Source organism: Oncorhynchus keta, chromosome 22 (assembly GCF_023373465.1).
Source record: "Oncorhynchus keta strain PuntledgeMale-10-30-2019 chromosome 22, Oket_V2, whole genome shotgun sequence".
Lineage (NCBI taxonomy): Eukaryota > Metazoa > Chordata > Actinopteri > Salmoniformes > Salmonidae > Oncorhynchus > Oncorhynchus keta.
In genome coordinates this window covers 18,100,627-18,119,519 of record NC_068442.1, presented here as the reverse complement: position 1 = coordinate 18,119,519, position 18,893 = coordinate 18,100,627, and the positions used below count along the sequence as shown (strand labels likewise).

The 18,893-nt window shown below is 41.0% G+C and overlaps 1 protein-coding gene across 1 annotated transcript in view; it reads right to left on the bottom strand.

Moving 5' to 3' along the window:
- Positions 1-373: 373 nt before the first annotated feature.
- LOC118401138 (CD44 antigen-like) overlaps positions 374-18,893 on the bottom strand; it is a 45,010-nt gene continuing 26,490 nt past the window's right edge. Inside the window, exons 2-8 of the mRNA XM_035798410.2 lie at positions 15,516-15,681; positions 13,321-13,460; positions 12,152-12,232; positions 9,408-9,860; positions 4,927-5,016; positions 4,165-4,243; positions 374-4,059 (exon numbers count right to left, since the gene is read on the bottom strand). Of these exons, the coding sequence (XP_035654303.1) occupies positions 3,846-4,059; positions 4,165-4,243; positions 4,927-5,016; positions 9,408-9,860; positions 12,152-12,232; positions 13,321-13,460; positions 15,516-15,681 (1,223 nt within the window). The 3' untranslated portion in view covers positions 374-3,845. The remainder of the gene's footprint in view (positions 4,060-4,164; positions 4,244-4,926; positions 5,017-9,407; positions 9,861-12,151; positions 12,233-13,320; positions 13,461-15,515; positions 15,682-18,893) is intronic.

Sequence of the window (18,893 nt, the reverse complement as noted above, 5' to 3'; positions counted from 1 at the left end):
TAGACTTTCACAATTTGTTGTGTTGTATTGTCAACAAGAATACTTAGCCTACCTATTTTAGAATATTGGATGGCTTATCTTAAGTGTAGCCATATGAGACTGGTTTAGCCTTTCACGATTAAATCACAAACTCACAGACACGTACAAGAACATGCCCATTCCAGCTTTCAAAATGGCTGTCTTCGTCTTGTTGTCTCTCTATCTTGCCTGGGTTAAACATACTCTTACATCATGACATGGATGTCATGGCAACCATACTTCCTCCTGCTCCCGAGCAGCGCTCCAAGCCTTTTCTCTCCATTCCCTCTCTATTTCTTTCTCTCTCCCCCTCTCCCTCTCTCACCCTTTTTCACTGAATGAACATCACAATCAATAATTTCCTCTATACACATTTATTTTATCCATGACTTTACAAATCTTTATCATTAACAAAGTTTTGTTAATTCATCATTATACACTCCTACACTAAATGATTTGCACATTTTTCTCAAAGTGAATCGCATGAAAGCAACAAAATAAAACAACAAAAATGGAGGCAAATAGTCCTCAGAAATCTTGGGACACAAAGAGTGATTCAAATCGGTTGCCTCTTACTGAAAAGGCATGACAAATGTACTGTCACAATACCCACACAAAACCACACATAGAAGGGATTTGCCTACGAAAGAAAAATTCAGCATGAAGATGAATATGTAATCACTCAGATGTGTGGAGCAATGGGCACTTTGGGAACTGGATCAGTATGGAGACACAGAGCTCCTGGCCAGAGACACATGCATTCATTACCCTCCTTCCCACATACAATCAAACAAGTTATTTTGACTAATTGTGCATTTATTTTCATGTTATTATTTTTCTATTTTTCTATTATTTCTAATATTTTGTTCACTGCTTTGTTGGGAAGGGCCCGTAAGTAATCATTTCACTGTTCATATACACTTGTGGTTTACAATGACGGTTTACAATGATGGTTTATCATGTGACGAATAACATTTGATTTGATTTGATCCCTCCATCTGGTGCACATAAAAGGGAAAGCCACAGAAACAAGATGGCCTCCGCTCCTTTGTTACAAAGGAACCCAGAGAATTACAACCCAGAGCTGTTCTTGGAGTTCTACTGTACTACCATTTCTGTAATATCTGTGTGTCCTGGTCATTTGTAATAGTTTAGTCAGTGAGGGAGGCAGTCACTCCTCAGGGTTGTAGATTGGTTGTTATGTTGGCAATTGTTATTGGGTGCCTGAGCAATCCACAGACCTTTGATGGAGCAGGTGTTCAAAGTCAAATAAAAAATCAACCTTAATTCCAGTCATACATTTCTACTGCTCCTGTAGCCAGACTAAACATTTTTTTCATTTGACAAAAAAACCCAGAAAGGGAGTTAGAAAGAATCACTACTTCTTTACGTGCCTAGAATCACTCCTGTGGTGGGTAGTCTATATCAGCTGATCATCGCTAATGTACTCTCTTAGAAGTAAAGGTGCCTGGAAGAACCATTTGGGTTGCCACACCAGCGGAACCTTTCCAGTTGAAAGGGGTCTTCAAGGAACTCTTGTGTTAGAGGTTCAAGCCAGAACCTTTTGATGATGGGGGGTTCAATTATGAACCTTTTGAATAATATATTGTGGAAGTGGCAACCTATCAGATTGGAGGCATGGCTTATTGGAAGCATGGCTTTTCAGATAGATATTTTGGGCCACCATTTAGCATACATGTAATTCCTGTTGATCATGTTAATAAGTTTGTACACTGCAAATGTTTATGCATATTACATATTGTAATATAATATTATAACAGGTTGGAAGCTCGTGCATGTGACGAGGACAAGCGCAGCAACGCACTGTTCCGGTGGCAGAGGACTTTTTTTCAAGATTAATGAGTTCATGAGAAATGATCTACTTTTATACGAAATTCATTGCATTTAAAGTTACAAGTGAGAAAAATAAACTCGTTTTTAAAAACACCACCAACCAAAAGGACACATTTTTCATAGGAGGGCAAAAGGGCAGGTGTTCCAGCACTCCTAGGGCTCTATCTGTTAGGTGCCATTGGATGATATTCATCACAGTTTAATGCATTACTACACAATGCTAGGTCATTGTAGACTGCACGCTTCTGTCAATATAGTATGAAATGAATTATATGGTACAATTCATGTGAACCCCAACATCCAAATGTTCTATACAATCATGTGTGCTATCCAACATGACTTAATCATGTATACAGACCATGTTAATTGACATCATAATAAAGGTATTTAAAATGCACTGTCTTGAATACTGTACATGAAGTTGATTCATACAATATCCACTCTACTGCAAATGCTCTATCACAACTGAACACCTCCTTAAATTCTGCATTTGATTAAATAACTCAAATATGGCAGCTTTTCTTTAATCATTAAAGGGCACGTGCATGCCAAAACGATGATTGACCACTATTTCTAAGCCATTTGGAAAACACGCATACATTATTTACAGAAGCAAAAAATAATAATAATATCCAAACTGCACAAATTTAAATAGTAATATTGTGTTTTCTTGTAAAAACAAAATAAAACCGCAATCCACAGGAAAGAAGTGAAATATACACAAGGTTAATATCAAAAGAAACGACATCAGTGGGCCACAACATCTCACAATTATCCATCATCAGAAACAATATGAATCCCATGAACATCGAGCCAAATTATCCACCCATGTCTGTTTAGTTTTGACATTTCTGTGAGTGTGTGTGTCTATTTTCCAACCCAATGCCTCAAAAGCTTTGAGTGACACAGTATCAACAATGTCCTTCAAACCTGAATCCCCTATTGAACTTGGAGGGCATCCAAGCTCCCCCATCCCCCACCTTTAAAACTCACACTCATATCCCTCTGACTTTATGAACCCACTTTATCTCTCCCCACAAACACACACACACAAACACACACACACACACACACACACACACACACACACACACACACACACACACACACACACACACACACACACACACACACACACACACACACACACACACACACACACACACACACACACACACACACACACACACACACACACACACACACACACACCTTCAACATCTCCACTTAGAGCAAAACATACATCAGGCTTTAGATCAGGGTTGTCATTGTCAACCTCCAGTTATCCAGGGTCTGCAGGGTGCATTTCAACCTGGCACTCAAATGTTTTATTAATGTTACCTGTTGGCTAGAGAAGCCAGTATGATTTTCTCAGATTTAGATTAGACCCTGATTGAAAGGCAGGGGTGAATATCAACAGGTGTGTATCTCTGTGTCTTTCTAGAAGCCTGGGTTGACTCCTGCTGTTGAAAATGATCCCATTCTAACCACCATGACATAGGAAGCTAAAAGCATAATTTTGCTCCTCTTGGTTTTAAGGGACTATCTAGCTCATCTGACAGACAGGGAAAGGGTCGGTCCAGATGTTGTACCTCAGTAAAAAGTAGGTGGGGCAAACCAGCCATACTCACCAGAATAAAAGAACAAACAGAATCAATACAGCATTACCCACCACTTCCATTTAAAAGCACCAACCCCAACCCCAGCTGGTATGTTCAGCGTGTCCGTCTGGTTGGTACCAGGCCAAAGTGTCCGTCTCCATCCCACCCAGCCTCTCTCTAGTCCTGCCCCAGTGTCATGACCCCCATAGCTATTATTCTCTCTCTCTCTCTCTCTCTCTCTCTCTCTCTCTCTCTCTCTCTCTCTCTCTCTCTCTCTCTCTCTCTCACTCTCTCTCTCTCTCACTCTCTCTCTCTCACTCACTCTCTCTCTCTCTCTCACTCACTCACACACTCCCTGTCTCCTCTACTCTCTCACGCTAGCTGTTCTTTCTCTGGAGACTCCTCCAGTGTGATGGCGGTGAACTCCTCCTTGTTTCCGTTTTCCTGGATCTTCTCTTTATTCATCAGGGTCACCATCTCCTGCTCTCTCTCCTGGGCGCGGGAGCTAGCCACTGACGCCGCTGCACCGTTACCCTCATTCCCATCCCTGTTGGTGATCATCAGGGTCTGCTGCTGACCGCACCAGCTAACAGACAGAAAGAGGGAACAGTGTACACATTAGGTTGCTGTTACCAGCTAACAGAGAGAGAGATTTTTCGCCCAGAATTCGGAATGGTGAAGTGAGACCTACCTCTTATACTTGACCACAACAAAACACGTGAGGAGAATAGCAACCAGTGCCACAAGCACTCCCACAATGATCAGCCAATCTGCATAGAGGAACATAATGATAAACGTTGAATGATGTGTAGCAAATGTCTCTTAATTTGTACCCTTATACAATGTGATTTGAAAAGCGCTATATAAATGTCATTATTTTCTCCATTATTAATCCATTAAACCATATAATCCATTAAAATGACATTAACATTATTACATGGATCACTAATATCATGTACAATAATAGTATTATTACTACTAGTAGAGCAGGGATTGGTAACTTTGATAGAGGGAGGGTTACAAAAGATCTGACCTCATCATGAGGGGCCGCAGTTGTGCCGCTACCGCCAATCCCCCATTACTCATTTTACCATGGGTGGAGAGGAAAGTGAGCTGTTTTTAATATGATGTCAGAGTGAGAATAACTAACAAAATCAATGAAGTAAGGCGGTAATCCGACCTTGATAACTACAAGTTTAGATTGCTGGCCCCTAAACTAATGTTAGCTGACATGGGCTAATTAAGTGACTATCAGTGACTGTCATAACAAGAGGAAAACTGCTGATGCACAACGCACATTTCGAAATTGCACCTTGTGTGGTCTACTAATCAAACTCGCAACAGGAAGTTGAGACCCAGACGGAGTAAAACAATATGAGGGCCTTCGAAAGGTGGGCAGTGGGCCACATGCCCATCCATGTAGTAGCGTTATTAGGGGTAGTGGGCCACTCACTGGGTGTGCTACTGATCTCCTTCCCAGCTGGAGTAGGGTCTGCTCCCATACCTGGATTCATCTTCCCATTAGGAATGGGCTGCGTGGAGGCTTTATGGGGATCACAGGGAGAGACAGTGTTAAACAAACATCTCTAACGCCTCACACATGGTTTACACATAGATGCCAACTTGTGGAATCATGTGATGAATATAATCATTTGATGACCAGGAATCATTTGCTACTACAGGGCTAATGTATTAGCTGTGGACTGCACAGAACATACTAAGGAATGCAGAACTGTTCCTTTGGGGCAGAGTTGGAACCTGAGAGTGAAGGCCAACATTTCATTGAAAAGTGATTTGTCTATGTCACCCAGAAGTAAAATGTTGAGTAATATGGTCACCTGTGTGAATCTGTTCATGGAATATTATAACGTGATTTATGAATTATTGATGAGTAAGTGACATTGTGCCAAGTGTAATAAAGAGAGAAATGTAATAAACTGCCCATAACTTTAACCAGTCACAGATCAGGTTGTGATTTTTGATCTGAAATTCTCTCTCATAGGGTAAATCAATGTCATCTTAGTCCTCACACAGGGCTCTGGTGGAAAGGTAGTGCATGATTTGGTTGAATGGGCAGCTATTCCCCATAGAAATAGGCCTATGTCCTCTACCGGATCAACCCCCATGTCCACCCTTCCTACTGTCTTCCTCTCTACCACTTAGAAACTGTCTCAAAATACAGAAAAAAAATGCAATAATAAGAATCCAACCATAATGTGATACATAATGAAAGCTAGTGAGGCAGCAGATGTTATTTTATAACCCAACCAGGATTTCACTATTCAGGATGAATATATAGCTCAGTGGTGCACGGCAGTACCATAAATAGTTTACATTAAACCATTTATGCATTTATGCAGAGAGAGGTCACATAAAGCATTGAGAATTTGAGACAGTGCAGACAAAGAGTTGAGGAAGAGTCATTCTGTGGCACTGTCAGTAGTTTAGCAGTGCTCCTCTCTTTCCCCCTCTCCCTTATCTGGTCACAACAGGGGGAGCCCTCTTCAAACCAACTCGTCAGAGGACACACACAGAAAAACAAACTTTCAAGTCTCTATGGAATATGTTTTCATGAATCTGAGTGTAATCAAAACACAGCTCTACCGTTTTGATTGTAGCTTCTTATTTCAGCAACCAGAGCTGACTATGTAAATACAAATGATTCCTTGCACTTGAACATTTTTCTATAAAGTGGGTTATAGCTTTTATAACTATTGCCATTTGTCTTATATAACACTAAATGCCCAAACATAGTGAGCTACAAACAACAGTGGATATTGAAGTGAGAGTTCTGAGTTTTAATACACAATCCTTTTCACACCCCAACACCAGGGGGCAAGCTTAGTTCTCTAACTTTCCAGAGTCAGACCAAACTTGTGTGTGGGTGGTCGGCTATCTGTTATAAGAATCCTTCTCTAAGTTCTCAGAGGCAGCACTTCCAAGAAAATGTTAGGGATAGTTCTAAATGTCAAAAAGTCATTCAGTTTCAACAGGTAAATATAGTGTTAGTTCTGCTCTTCACTTTTTTAATATCAACTTTTAACATCTCAGCTGAGAAGACTGTATTAGAGATTGCATGATAATACATCTTGACAGAAGTTTTGAGGAGAATGACGAACATGCAGATGTGCAGTATATTTAGAGATTCATATGATTAAATGAATCACCTTCAAAGCACTAAATGTTTGAGTCGCCTTGGAAACAGTAGGGAAGTACAGTACGGACAGAGAAGAGAAGTGATATTATAGTGATGTGTTTTAGTGATTCTGGCTAGACCAGTTCTTACATGGCGTTGATAAATAACACAACTGTTCCGTCCAGTAGAACTGAAGATATTTAGTTGATACATCTGTAAAAGTACAACTTTTAGGATATATATTTTTTCTTATATAGATTAATGTCATAGTATTAAAGGTTTCATCGTGGAGATTTGTCTGATTTTGTGTTTTTTTTGTTGGAATAAAAGTCTGCAAAATATATTTATATTAGGCTAAATGTGCTATTTGAAATTTTCTTAGAGTGTGTCTTTAGTTTAGGCTTCCTATCCACAGCCCACCACTTTTCTCTCTCTGGGGTGTCACCAGGTGTCTAAAGAAGAACATCTTACTGTATATAAATATTTAAGTTTTAATGTCACGTGCACAAGTACAGTGAAATGCCTTTCTTGCTAGCTCTAAACCCAACAATGCAGGAACCAATATCAACGTAGCACTAAAAATAGCATAATGTATTCACATGAACTCACTGCTCTCTCACAGGTGATAACACTGACTGGACAAAGGTTGCTGGTTCAACATTTTGCCAGAAGCAATGCATTATGCGTCTGAGATCCCCAAGGATTGGAAAGCTGCCGCAGTCATCCCACTCTTCAAAGGGGGAGACACCCTGGACCCAAACTGTTATAGACCTATATCCATCCTGCCCTGCCTATCTAAGGTCTTCGAAAGCCAAGTCAACAAACAGGTCACTGACCATCTCGAATCCCACCGTACCTTCTCCGCTGTGCAATCTGGTTTCCGAGCCGGTCACGGGTGCACCTCAGCCACACTCATGGTACTAAACGATATCATAACCGCCATCGATAAAAGACAGTACTGTGCAGCCGTCTTCATCGACCTTGCCAAGGCTTTCGACTCTGTCAATCACCATATTCTTATCGGCAGACTCAACAGCCTCGGTTTTTCGGATGACTGCCTTGCCTGGTTCACCAATTACTTTGCAGACAGAGTTCAGTGTGTCAAATCGGAGGGCATGCTGTCCGGTCCTCTGGCAGTCTCTATGGGGGTGCCACAGGGTTCAATTCTCGGGCCGACTCTTTTCTCTGTATATATCAATGATGTTGCTCTTGCTGCGGGTGATTCCCTGATCCACCTCTACGCAGACGACACCATTCTATATACTTTCGGCCCGTCATTGGACACTGTGCTATCTAACCTCCAAACGAGCTTCAATGCCATACAGCACTCCTTCCGTGGCCTCCAACTGCTCTTAAACGCGAGTAAAACCAAATGCATGCTTTTCAACCGATCGCTGCCTGCATGCCCGACTAGCATCACCACCCTGGATGGTTCCGACCTTGAATATGTGGACATCTATAAGTACCTAGGTGTCTGGCTAGACTGCAAACTCTCCTTCCAGACTCACATCAAACATCTCCAATCGAAAATCAAATCAAGAGTCGGCTTTCTATTCCGCAACAAAGCCTCCTTCACTCACGCTGCCAAGCTTACCCTAGTAAAACTGACTATCCTACCGATCCTCGACTTCGGCGATGTCATCTACAAAATGGCTTCCAACACTCTACTCAGCAAACTGGATGCAGTCTATCACAGTGCCATCCGTTTTGTCACTAAAGCACCTTATACCACCCACCACTGCGACTTGTATGCTCTAGTCGGCTGGCCCTCACTACATATTCATCGCCAGACCTACTGGCTCCAGGTCATCTACAAGTCCATGCTAGGTAAAGCTCCGCCTTATCTCAGTTCACTGGTCACGATGGCAACTCCCATCCGTAGCACGCGCTCCAGCAGGTGTATCTCACTGATCATCCCTAAAGCCAACACCTCATTTGGCCGCCTTTCGTTCCAGTACTCTGCTGCCTGTGACTGGAACGAATTGCAAAAATCGCTGAAGTTGGAGACTTTTATCTCCCTCACCAACTTCAAACATCAGCTATCCGAGCAGCTAACCGATCGCTGCAGCTGTACATAGTCTATAGGTAAATAGCCCACCCATTTTCACCTACCTCATTCCCATATTGTTTTTATACTGTTTTTTTATTTATTTACTTTTCTGCTCTTTTGCACACCAATATCTCTCTCTACCAGTACATGACCATCTGATCATTTATCACTCCAGTGTTAATCTGCTAAATTGTATTATTCGCCTACCTCCTCATGCCTTTTGCACACATTGTATATAGACTGCCCATTTTTTCTACTGTGTTATTAACTTGTTAATTGTTTCCTCCATGTGTAACTCTGTGTTGTCTGTTCACACTGCTATGCTTTATCTTGGCCAGGTCGCAGTTGCAAATGAGAACTTGTTCTCAACTAGCCTACCTGGTTAAATAAAGGTGAAATAAAAAATAAATACTTTTTTTTTACCTAAGGACATTCTACCCTTTGAAAATTCTGCACTTGAGTATTGAAACTGATTATTTTTAGGCTCAGGGGAAGCTTTGTGGTGATGAGCTGTCATCCTGTCACAGCAATCCTATGACAAACATCCTATGACAAACATGTTTTATAAATGTTATGTTTTACTGTTCTGACATGAGATTATTTACTTGAGATGTATTTGTATTTTAAAGGGTGCTATTTTATTCAAATAAATTGTAATGATTTTCTTCAAGATACCAAACTGAACGACGAGGCAAAAAACAGCATTCTGTATGTAATATTATGTATGTTACCAACAGTCATTCCTTACCTCCTACCTCCACCTCCTTCTCCTGTAAATCCTCCTCTCTGGCCCGGCCCTGTGGTTCTCCTGGCTCTTTAACAGATGGTGTCATAGAAGAGGCCCCCTCCTCATCTGTGCCAGAAGGCAACATTCCAGACACAGTGGTTTCTTCCGTCTCAGTGACCACCACCCCAGGGTGCTCAGCGGGGCTGGCTTTCTGGGTCCCATTCCCCTCAACCGTCATTCCTATGCCAAGGCTTTCTGTGGCTGCCCCCTCTGAAGCATAACCCTCAGCCCATGCTGTTGACTTTACTTGGCTGGCCTCAGTGGGTGCAGGCTGGTCTGTGTCCAATGCTTCCATTACCTCAGTGGTGCTCTCTGCTCCCCTTTCTCCAGGGGCGGAGGTGGTGTCCTGGGTGTCAGGCTCGGAGTTGATGGTGGTCTCCGGCTGGGCTCCATCCTCAGGTCCTGTGGCCTCATCTTTGTGAAAAACAGACCAAAGATATTCAGTACCAGTCAAACGCTTGGACACACCGACTCATTCAAGGGTTTTACTTAATTTGTACTATTTTCTACATTGCAGAATAATAGTGAAGACATCAAAACTATGAAATAACACATATGGAATCATGTACTAACCCAAAGAGTGTTAAACAAATCAAAATATATTTCATATTTTAGATTCTTCAAAGTAGCCACTTTTTGCCTTGATGACAGCTTTGCACACTCTTGGCATTCTCTCAGACATCCTAGTTGTGAATATCTGAGGAAATCAGTTCTGCCAAAATTCCAGAGGAAGATAGTGTAGGCCCTGTCCAGGGGCAATACTTGTACATCCAGCTGCCATATGCTACAGAATCAGGACATAGGCTCCTGCCCGAATGGGCCATTCTGGCTTAGATAATGCTTACTTGTCCAAGGCTTACTTACTACTAGATAGTGAGCAAAAAGACTAATTCAACTCCATTTTCAACTAATCAGATGTTGATGTTGCCAATTAATTTAATGATTACTTCATTGGCAAAGTGGGCAAACTTAGGTGGGAAATGCCAACAACAAAAGCATTGTAAGTTTGAATTTAGTAAAGTTATTGTGGGAGAGGAGGAAAAAGTATTGTTATCGATCTGTAATGACAAACCTCCTGGCATTGACAACTTAGATGGAAAGCTACTGAGGATGGTACCTGACTCTATAGCCACTCTTACCTGTCATATTTTTTATCTGAGCCTAGAGGAAAGTCTTTGTCCTCAGACCTGGAGGGAAGCCAAAGTCATTCCGCAACTAAAGACTGGTGAAGCGGCCTTTACTGGTTCTAACTGCAGACCTATCGGCTTGCTGACAGCTCTTAGCAAACTGTTAAAAGTACAATGCTATTTCTCTGTAAACAAATGAACAGCAGACATTCAGCATGCTTAGAGAGAAGGGCACTCGACATGTACTGCACTGACACAAATTACTAATGATTCGTTGAAAGAAATTGATGCTAAGAAGATTGTGGGAGTTGTACAGTTAGATTGCAGTGCATACTTTGATATTATTGATCATAACCTGTTGTTGAGAAAATGTATGTGTTATGGCTTTTCAACCTCTGCCATATCGTGGATTCAGAGCTATCTATCTAATAGAACTCAGAGGGTTTTCTTTAATGGAAGCGTCTCTAATGTCAAACATGTAAAGTGTTGTGTACCACAGGGCAGTTCTCTAGGCTCTCTACTCTTTTCTATTTTTACCAATGAACTGCCACTGGCAATAAACAATGCATGTGTGTCCATGTATGCTGATGATTCAAACATGTACACATCAGCAACTACAGCTAATGCAACCACATCCAATAAAGTAACTGAAAACCTTTAAAAAGAGTTGCAGTTTGTTATGGAATGGGTGGCCAAAATAAACTGGTCTTGAACATCTCTAAAACTAAGAGCATTATATTTGGTACAAATCATTCCCTAAGTTCTATACCTCAGCTGAATCTGGTAATGAATGGTGTGGCTGTTGAACAAGTTGAGCAGACTAAATGACTTGGTGTTACCTTAGATTGTAAACTGTCATGGTCAAAACATTTAGGTTCAATGGTTGTAAAGATGGGGAGAGGCATGTCTGTACTAAAGAGATGCTGCGCTTTTTTGACACCACACTCGACAAAGTCCTGCAGGCTCTAGTTTTATCTCATCTGTTTTATTGTCCAGTCATATGGTCAATTGCTGCACAGAAAGACCTAGTTAAGCTGCAGCTGGCCCTGAACAGAGTGACACGTCGAGCTCTTCATTGTAATCAGAGGGCTAATATTAATACTATGCATGCCAGGTGCTCTTGGCTAAGAGTTGAGGAAAGACTGACTGCGTCACTTCTTGTTTTTATAAGAAAGATCACTGTGTTTGGAAATTCCAAATGGTTTGCATAGTCAACTTATACACAGCCCTGATACACACACCTACCCCACCAGCCACTTACCCCAGGTCCAGAACACATTCAAGGAAACCTACAGTATTATACAGCAAACCTGGTTTCAAAAAACAAGTAAAGCAACAGCTCATGGCACAATGCCTCTCCCCCATGTGACCTACTTGTTGTGTTTATGTACAGTATGTGTAACTGATATACGCGCATACACACTACATGTTCAATTGTAATGTCTTTTCATTATTTCGTTACGTGTCGGACAGTAGCTGTCAAAGTGTAGCTGCGGAATGGCATACTGTATGAAATACAGAGGAGACGGAAAAGGTTATGATTTTGATGATGTGACTGGTGAAAAAGACAGGACTGACCTGCAGCATCTGTCACCTGAACACTCTCTGGTCCTGTTGAATCAGGGTTGATGGCCGCATCACAGTTCTTGTCAGCCAACTCTGTCAAAAACAGAAGTTTGGATCAGGGATGAGGAACAAAGCACAAATGTGTAATTATCTTCAGCACATGTTATAGTCCAAGTTCTAAGAATGGCGAGGATGGGAAGAGTCATTAAGATTTATGTGTGTTTTAAGGGATCATTGTGCCAAAACTAGGCCTGGTTTTCGGAAGACATACATTTCCCAAATCACCACATAGGAAGAACTTTCACAGTGCTAATCTTGGATGAGCTTTCTCCATTCAAATCTTAGCATAACATTGGAATTATTTCACAATACTGACGACGGATCAGCTCCTAGAGAAATATTATCACCTATATGGCTGCTAATATTGGTGCTTTTTCTAATGCTTACCTTTAATAATGCACTAAGTCACAGATTTGGGACATCATTGCTCACATTTGTTTTTCCACATCATGAAACATATACTGAACAATTACAGACAATAGCCTACAATTATCAAAATAGAACTCGGTTGAACATGAAATAGATTTTAATATGAGTTAAATATGTAGGCCAATGTGCTATGTATCCAATAATGTATATATCTTTTTTGGTTGCAGTCATCTCGGTTTTAATTTGAAGCATATTTTTATCCCTTATTTGTTTGTAACAATTGCAAAGAACATTGGCATCTTTATATTTGTAGTCCGAATCAACGTCGTTCTGAAGTTATCAGCATTCACCGAGACAGATACACATCTCAATTCTAAGTTTCGCAGAGATCTTCTGTGTATAAATCACTCAAATAACGGAGGACAAAACAGAACAAAAATTCGGATAAAACTCCAGTTCCTCGCAAGATAATGACAACTCTCAATAAAGATTGTTTAAAAAGAAGACCAGCTTTATACGACAATAAAAGGAAGGGCAAAAAAGCATTTAATAACGCACTGTTCTATAAGTGGTCTGAGGCAGTTGGTAATTAATGAGTGTTTTTAAGTTCAACTTAAGTAACAATAGTTTTGAGAAACAGCTCTGAGAATTAATGATCCTCCTACAAAGGTTCTAACAATTATCTTAGCATTAACATACTTTTGGGAAACCAGGTCCTGGTCAATATGAGCTATGAAAAAAGAAAAACTCACCTGATGCATTGAAACAGAAGGCATCAAAGGGTTTTTCCGGAGAGACTTGATGGAAGAAGACCCCAGTCGTGTTGTTGGCACAGTTAACATGAGCCTTTTGTCTGAGGATGGTGGTGCTTCCGTTGCTGATCCAACCATATCTAGAATCAAATGGCAAATAGCATTTAAGATCCAATTGCTATAGTATGTTAGCCATTAGCTTGTAGCTTACACCACAGAATTATCAGCAATACTCAAGATGTATGTCAAATATAGGTAAAAAAAAGTATGTAGTTAAAGTAGAGGTGAAGCAAGATAACACAATAAATCAATACTGCTAGCAGTGTTTAAGTTGAGATAAGGAACACCATACAGGGCTCCGTAATCATACAATTTATTGACCATTACCGTTTTCCCTGCAAAACCCCCCCGGAACCGAAAGGTCCGCATTGGTCTATGCTGGTCAGTGCTAGTCTGACTAGCATGATCTAGCTGGTGATGCTGGTGACCAGCTCATGCTGGTATGCTGGTGATGCTGGTATGCTGGTGACCAAGCTGGTCCATGCTGGTCAAGCATGGTCTAGTTGGTCAAGCTGGTCTGACAAGCATGGTAAAACCACACCCAAGCATGGTAAAACCACGTCCCATCATTATCAAATTTCCCAGCATCCTCTATTACAGTTATATTTTTAGATTTTTTTCAAATTCAATATCTGTGTTTTTGCATGTACATTGATTGATTCATCAATTGTATGCTATACACATAAAAATTACATATTTGTTTCTAAACGAATCCAATCTGTTAGTTTGATTGATTGCACCATTACTGAAATGGTTGTCCAGTTTAGTCTCAATTAGCCATCATCCTAACCCTGGCATTCATACTGAACACTTTCAATTGTTGGATATCCCCACTCTGTCTGGATACTAATAGGAATGAAACATCACTTGTAAGCCAGCAAAATGTGACTCGCAGGCCTTTTGATATATAATATATTGTCTTAAATAATTAGGCACTTTGGTGTTGGTTTTTCTGGTGACCAGCTAGTACTGGTAAACAGCATATCAACTTCACCAGCATAAATTGTACAGTTGCCATGGCACTCTATTGGCAGCCGAGGCAGAGAGCCCCTGTACATATTTTATAATATGGAAATATTTAATTTTTTTTTTATTAATCAATTTACTTTATTTTTGTTTTTGAATACCAAATTAGTATAGCTTTAGTCTGGATAAACAAACAAAACATCCTTCCCAAGATTTAATTGCAAACCAGCTTTTGAAAGTTGGCAAGTAAATAATGCTAGCTACAAGCTGTTTGGATTTCAGTACATTGGCCTACATTGGGATGTTTCTACGGTCTCGATCCAAGAGTGGGACTACAATACAGTGACAAGTAGGCAGTGAGGAATTCATTGCTCAAGAGTATTTCTCCGAAGTTATGTGTTGACTGAATCCTGCATGTGGAGCTAAAATACAAACTGCATCTCATCCTACAAGTGTCCTACCACTACAGAGAAGACAGACGTGGAGACTCTTTGAGCTACCTGCCTGCCCCTGGACGACCTGATCTAACTGCTCAGCTCCTCCTGTTGACCACATGCACCTCCCTCTGCTCAAACCTTGTGCTATTGACTGTCTCTCCATCTGTTGGAGGCGTGAAGTAACGTACTGAGAACTTAGTAGTCCAGATCTTCTGCATACTCACATCCGTCATATTTTTTTAATGATGTTTGTTTTGTTTTTAAAGTGTTTTGAGATACTTGTATGTGCCGTGTACTGCAATTCAGCTTTAAGCTGCTAAGTTTGGCCGAAATGTTTTTAAAAAATCACAACGAAAACTGATTACCAGCAAAACCAGCACTAGTTACCATCATATGCTGGTCTAGGCTTTTTTTCAGCAGGGGTGTTTTTGATTTAGAGAATGTCATTCAATGAGTGATAAGCCTACCACATTTTTGTTAACACTTACAAAAGGGATTCACAAGTATTTTCCAATGGCCATACTAGTATACCACAAACACATGTGCGAGACATACGTAGCTTGATTCTAAGTGGTATGCTAGTGTGAATATTGGAACAGGACCAATAGTCTCAGGGAAACATCTAGCTGATCTCTTTCCTCTGAATCAGCTGTTGTTTACCCTTTGATAAGGCACGTCCTGGGGTTCCTAAGCGGAGGCTCAGTTGTCATGAAGACAGGTGTGTGACCTCACCTGCAGGTCTCTAGGCCACGTGCATGAGCCTCGATGACCTGTTCCCTGCTGGCAATGGTGATTCCCAGGCTCTCACACAGCTTCTTGGCCAGGTCCAAGGTCAATGAGTAGCGATCTGGTCCTTCCACGTGGAACACTCCGGCATGGCTGCAGCTACGAGATTTCACTGTAGCCGAGGGAAGGCGGAGAAGGTGGGAGAGAGGTTAGTTTTGAGGAAATTTGCCTGTGAGACTGTGACTGCATGGCGGCCATTTTGTTACTATGAATTTGAAAACTATCATATGTCGACTTCATCAAAAGACTGAAAGAGCACAAGGTGGAAGAAAGGTTACTTTTCAATATGTCTGAAAATAACTAGGCAGTTTCACACACCTAACTAGGCACAAGAACAACTGGTGACAAACAAAACAGATGGGTCAAACAAATTCATATCCCACTGGCATTTGCAATAAAGTTGGTATTCACAATCAAGTTTCCATCACAATTTTCCCTTTTCTCTTGGCAGGTCTGGTGGTCAGTTTCACACAACGTACTAGACACACGATCAACTGGTGACAAATAAAATAGATGGGTGAAACAAATTCATTTCCCAGTGGTATTTGCAATAAAGTTAGAATTGTAATCACAATTTTGGGTTAACAAATGTATAACAGACATGAGAAACACACCACAGGGCACCCAAATCAAATCAAATTGTATTGGTCACATACACGTATTTGCAGATGTTATTGCGGGTGTAGCAAAATGCGTTTTTTTTCTTGTTTTTTTTCATCTTTGAAATGCAAGAGGAAGGCCATAATGTATTATTCTCGCCCAGGCGCAATTTTGATTTTGGCCACTAGACTGCAGCAGTGTATGTGCAAAGTTTTAGATTGATCCAATGAATCATTGCATTTCTGTTCAAAATGTTGCATCAATACTGCCTAAATGTGCCTAATTGGTTTAATAATACATTTTCAAATTCATAATTGTGCACTCTCCTCAAACAATAGTATGATATATTTTCACTATAATAGCTACTGTCAATTGGACAGTGCAGTTAGATTAACAAGAATTTAAGCTTTCTGCCCATATCAGCTATGTCTATGTCATGGGAAATATTTTTCTTACTTACAACCTCATGCTAATCACATTAACCTATGTGTCATGTGTGCTCCCTCTCTAGCCTCTAGGTCACCAGGCTGCTCGTTATGGCGCACACCTGTTACCATCAACAGAACTGTATGAATAAGGCTTGAAATTACTTACATGATTTATAAATATAATCAAATTATAAAATGGCTAACTATAAGATTGCCTTCCTTAGAACTGTACAATACATACTTGTATGTTTAGTGTTAGAGAAAATGTGCACATTTTCTAAAGGTCTCTCTTGATCGAAACATCTGCCCCCACCACTGTGAGTCATACAGAGCTCGAGCTTAGCTTCCTGAAATTGTTAGGAACTCGCCTTTCATTTCATATTAATCTTTCTATGAATCAATCTCTGAATGTTGAAGAAATCACTCTCTCCTGCTGCGCTACAATGTAAGGATTGCAGGTATGTACTTTGTCACTGGCTGATCGATATATAAGCAAAGATTTTACAGAACCACACAGGTCCTCTTAACAGGGAACTTTAGATGTTGCTTGATACTGCTTTTATATAAAACAGGTTACATTTCTACTTGTAAAGTAATGGAACTGAATACTTTGTTACACTTTGTTGAATAGTCTTGGTAAATACTTATGAACCCAGTAGCTATTTCTTCTAGTCTATAACTCAACATTAACTGACAAAGATGGGATCAGTGTGGACCTCACTGCAGCTCTGGCATACTAGTATTTACCCAGGACTAGCATTACCGGAGTACCCCTATTCATGTGTTGCATGTTTCGTCACAATATTGCTTTGGACGTTTGTGTTGTTCTGAGCATTCTGATCAATGCATCATCAATGAGTGTATCACGATTTCCGCCGAAGTCGGCTCCTCTCCTTGTTCGGGAGGCGTTCGGCGATCGATGTCACCAGCTTTCTAGCCATCGCAGCTCCATTTTTCATATATCCATTTGTCTTGTCTTGTTTTCATACACACCTGGTTTTCATTTGCCCAATCAATATACTTGTATTTAACCCTCTGTTTCCCATCATGTTTTGTGTGTAATTGTTTTCATGTCAAGTGATGTTCGTTAAGCGCTTTACTTTATTGTTCCGTTTTTTTGAGGGCATTTGTTTTGTTGTGCTCTCAGTTTGGAACTATAATAAAGTGTGCTTTATTTAAGCATACTCTGCTCTCCTGCACCCGATTTTACCTTCATACACACCCTGACAGAGTGCCTATGAATATTTAATCAAAAGTGCATTACAGTGGCTTGGAATTACAATGCCATTCAAAAGGGGTCAAATAATTTGTATGGAAAACTTTTAAAATAATTTTGATGTCACCATATTGATTTTAGATGCAGTATAACTGTCACCCCCTGATATGTTTCATCTGTCTTGTCTCCACCCCCTACCAAGTATCTCCCATTTTTCACACATTATCCCCTGTGTGGACTTTTGGACGTTTGTGTTGTTCTGCATTTTCTGTTTGTCTGTTGCCAAATGGTCTTGTCCATCAAGTGGGGCCAGCGTCTTTCTCTCTGTTTGTTCCTATTTCTGGTTACAACCTGTTTTGCCTGTCCTGACCCTGAGCTTGCCTGCCGTCTCCCTGGGGGCCAGAACTGATTGAATCGGCCCGGAATCGGGTGAAGGACTCGGCCAGGAATCAAAACGAATGACTGCCTAGAATCGGCCCAAGTACATCGCAGTTTCTGTCTATCGGAATTCAGCCGACTTTGCCGGCATCTTACCAGAATCCCCCCAGAAGCAGCCCAATATGTTTTTAAATAAATGTATACAAAATTACCCTATTTAGTTATTTTAAATACATTTACATTTACATTTAAGTCATTTAGCAGACGCTCTTATCCAGAGCGACTTACAATCTAAATCTTTTAAGGGGGGTGAGAAGGATTACTTTATCCTGTCCTAGGTATTCCTTAAAGAGGTGGGGTTTCAGGTGTCTCCGGAAGGTGGTGATTGACTCCGCTGTCCTGGCGTCGTGAGGGAGTTTGTTCCACCATTGGGGAGCCAGAGCAGCGAACAGTTTTGACTGGGCTGAGCGGGAACTGTACTTCCTCAGTGGTAGGGTGGCGAGCAGGCCAGAGGTGGATGAACGCAGTGCCCTTGTTTGGGTGTAGGGCCTGATCAGAGCCTGGAGGTACTGAGGTGCCGTTCCCCTCACAGCTCCGTAGGCAAGCACCATGGTCTTGTAGCGGATGCGAGCTTCAACTGGAAGCCAGTGGAGAGAGCGGAGGAGCGGGGTGACGTGAGAGAACTTGGGAAGGTTGAACACC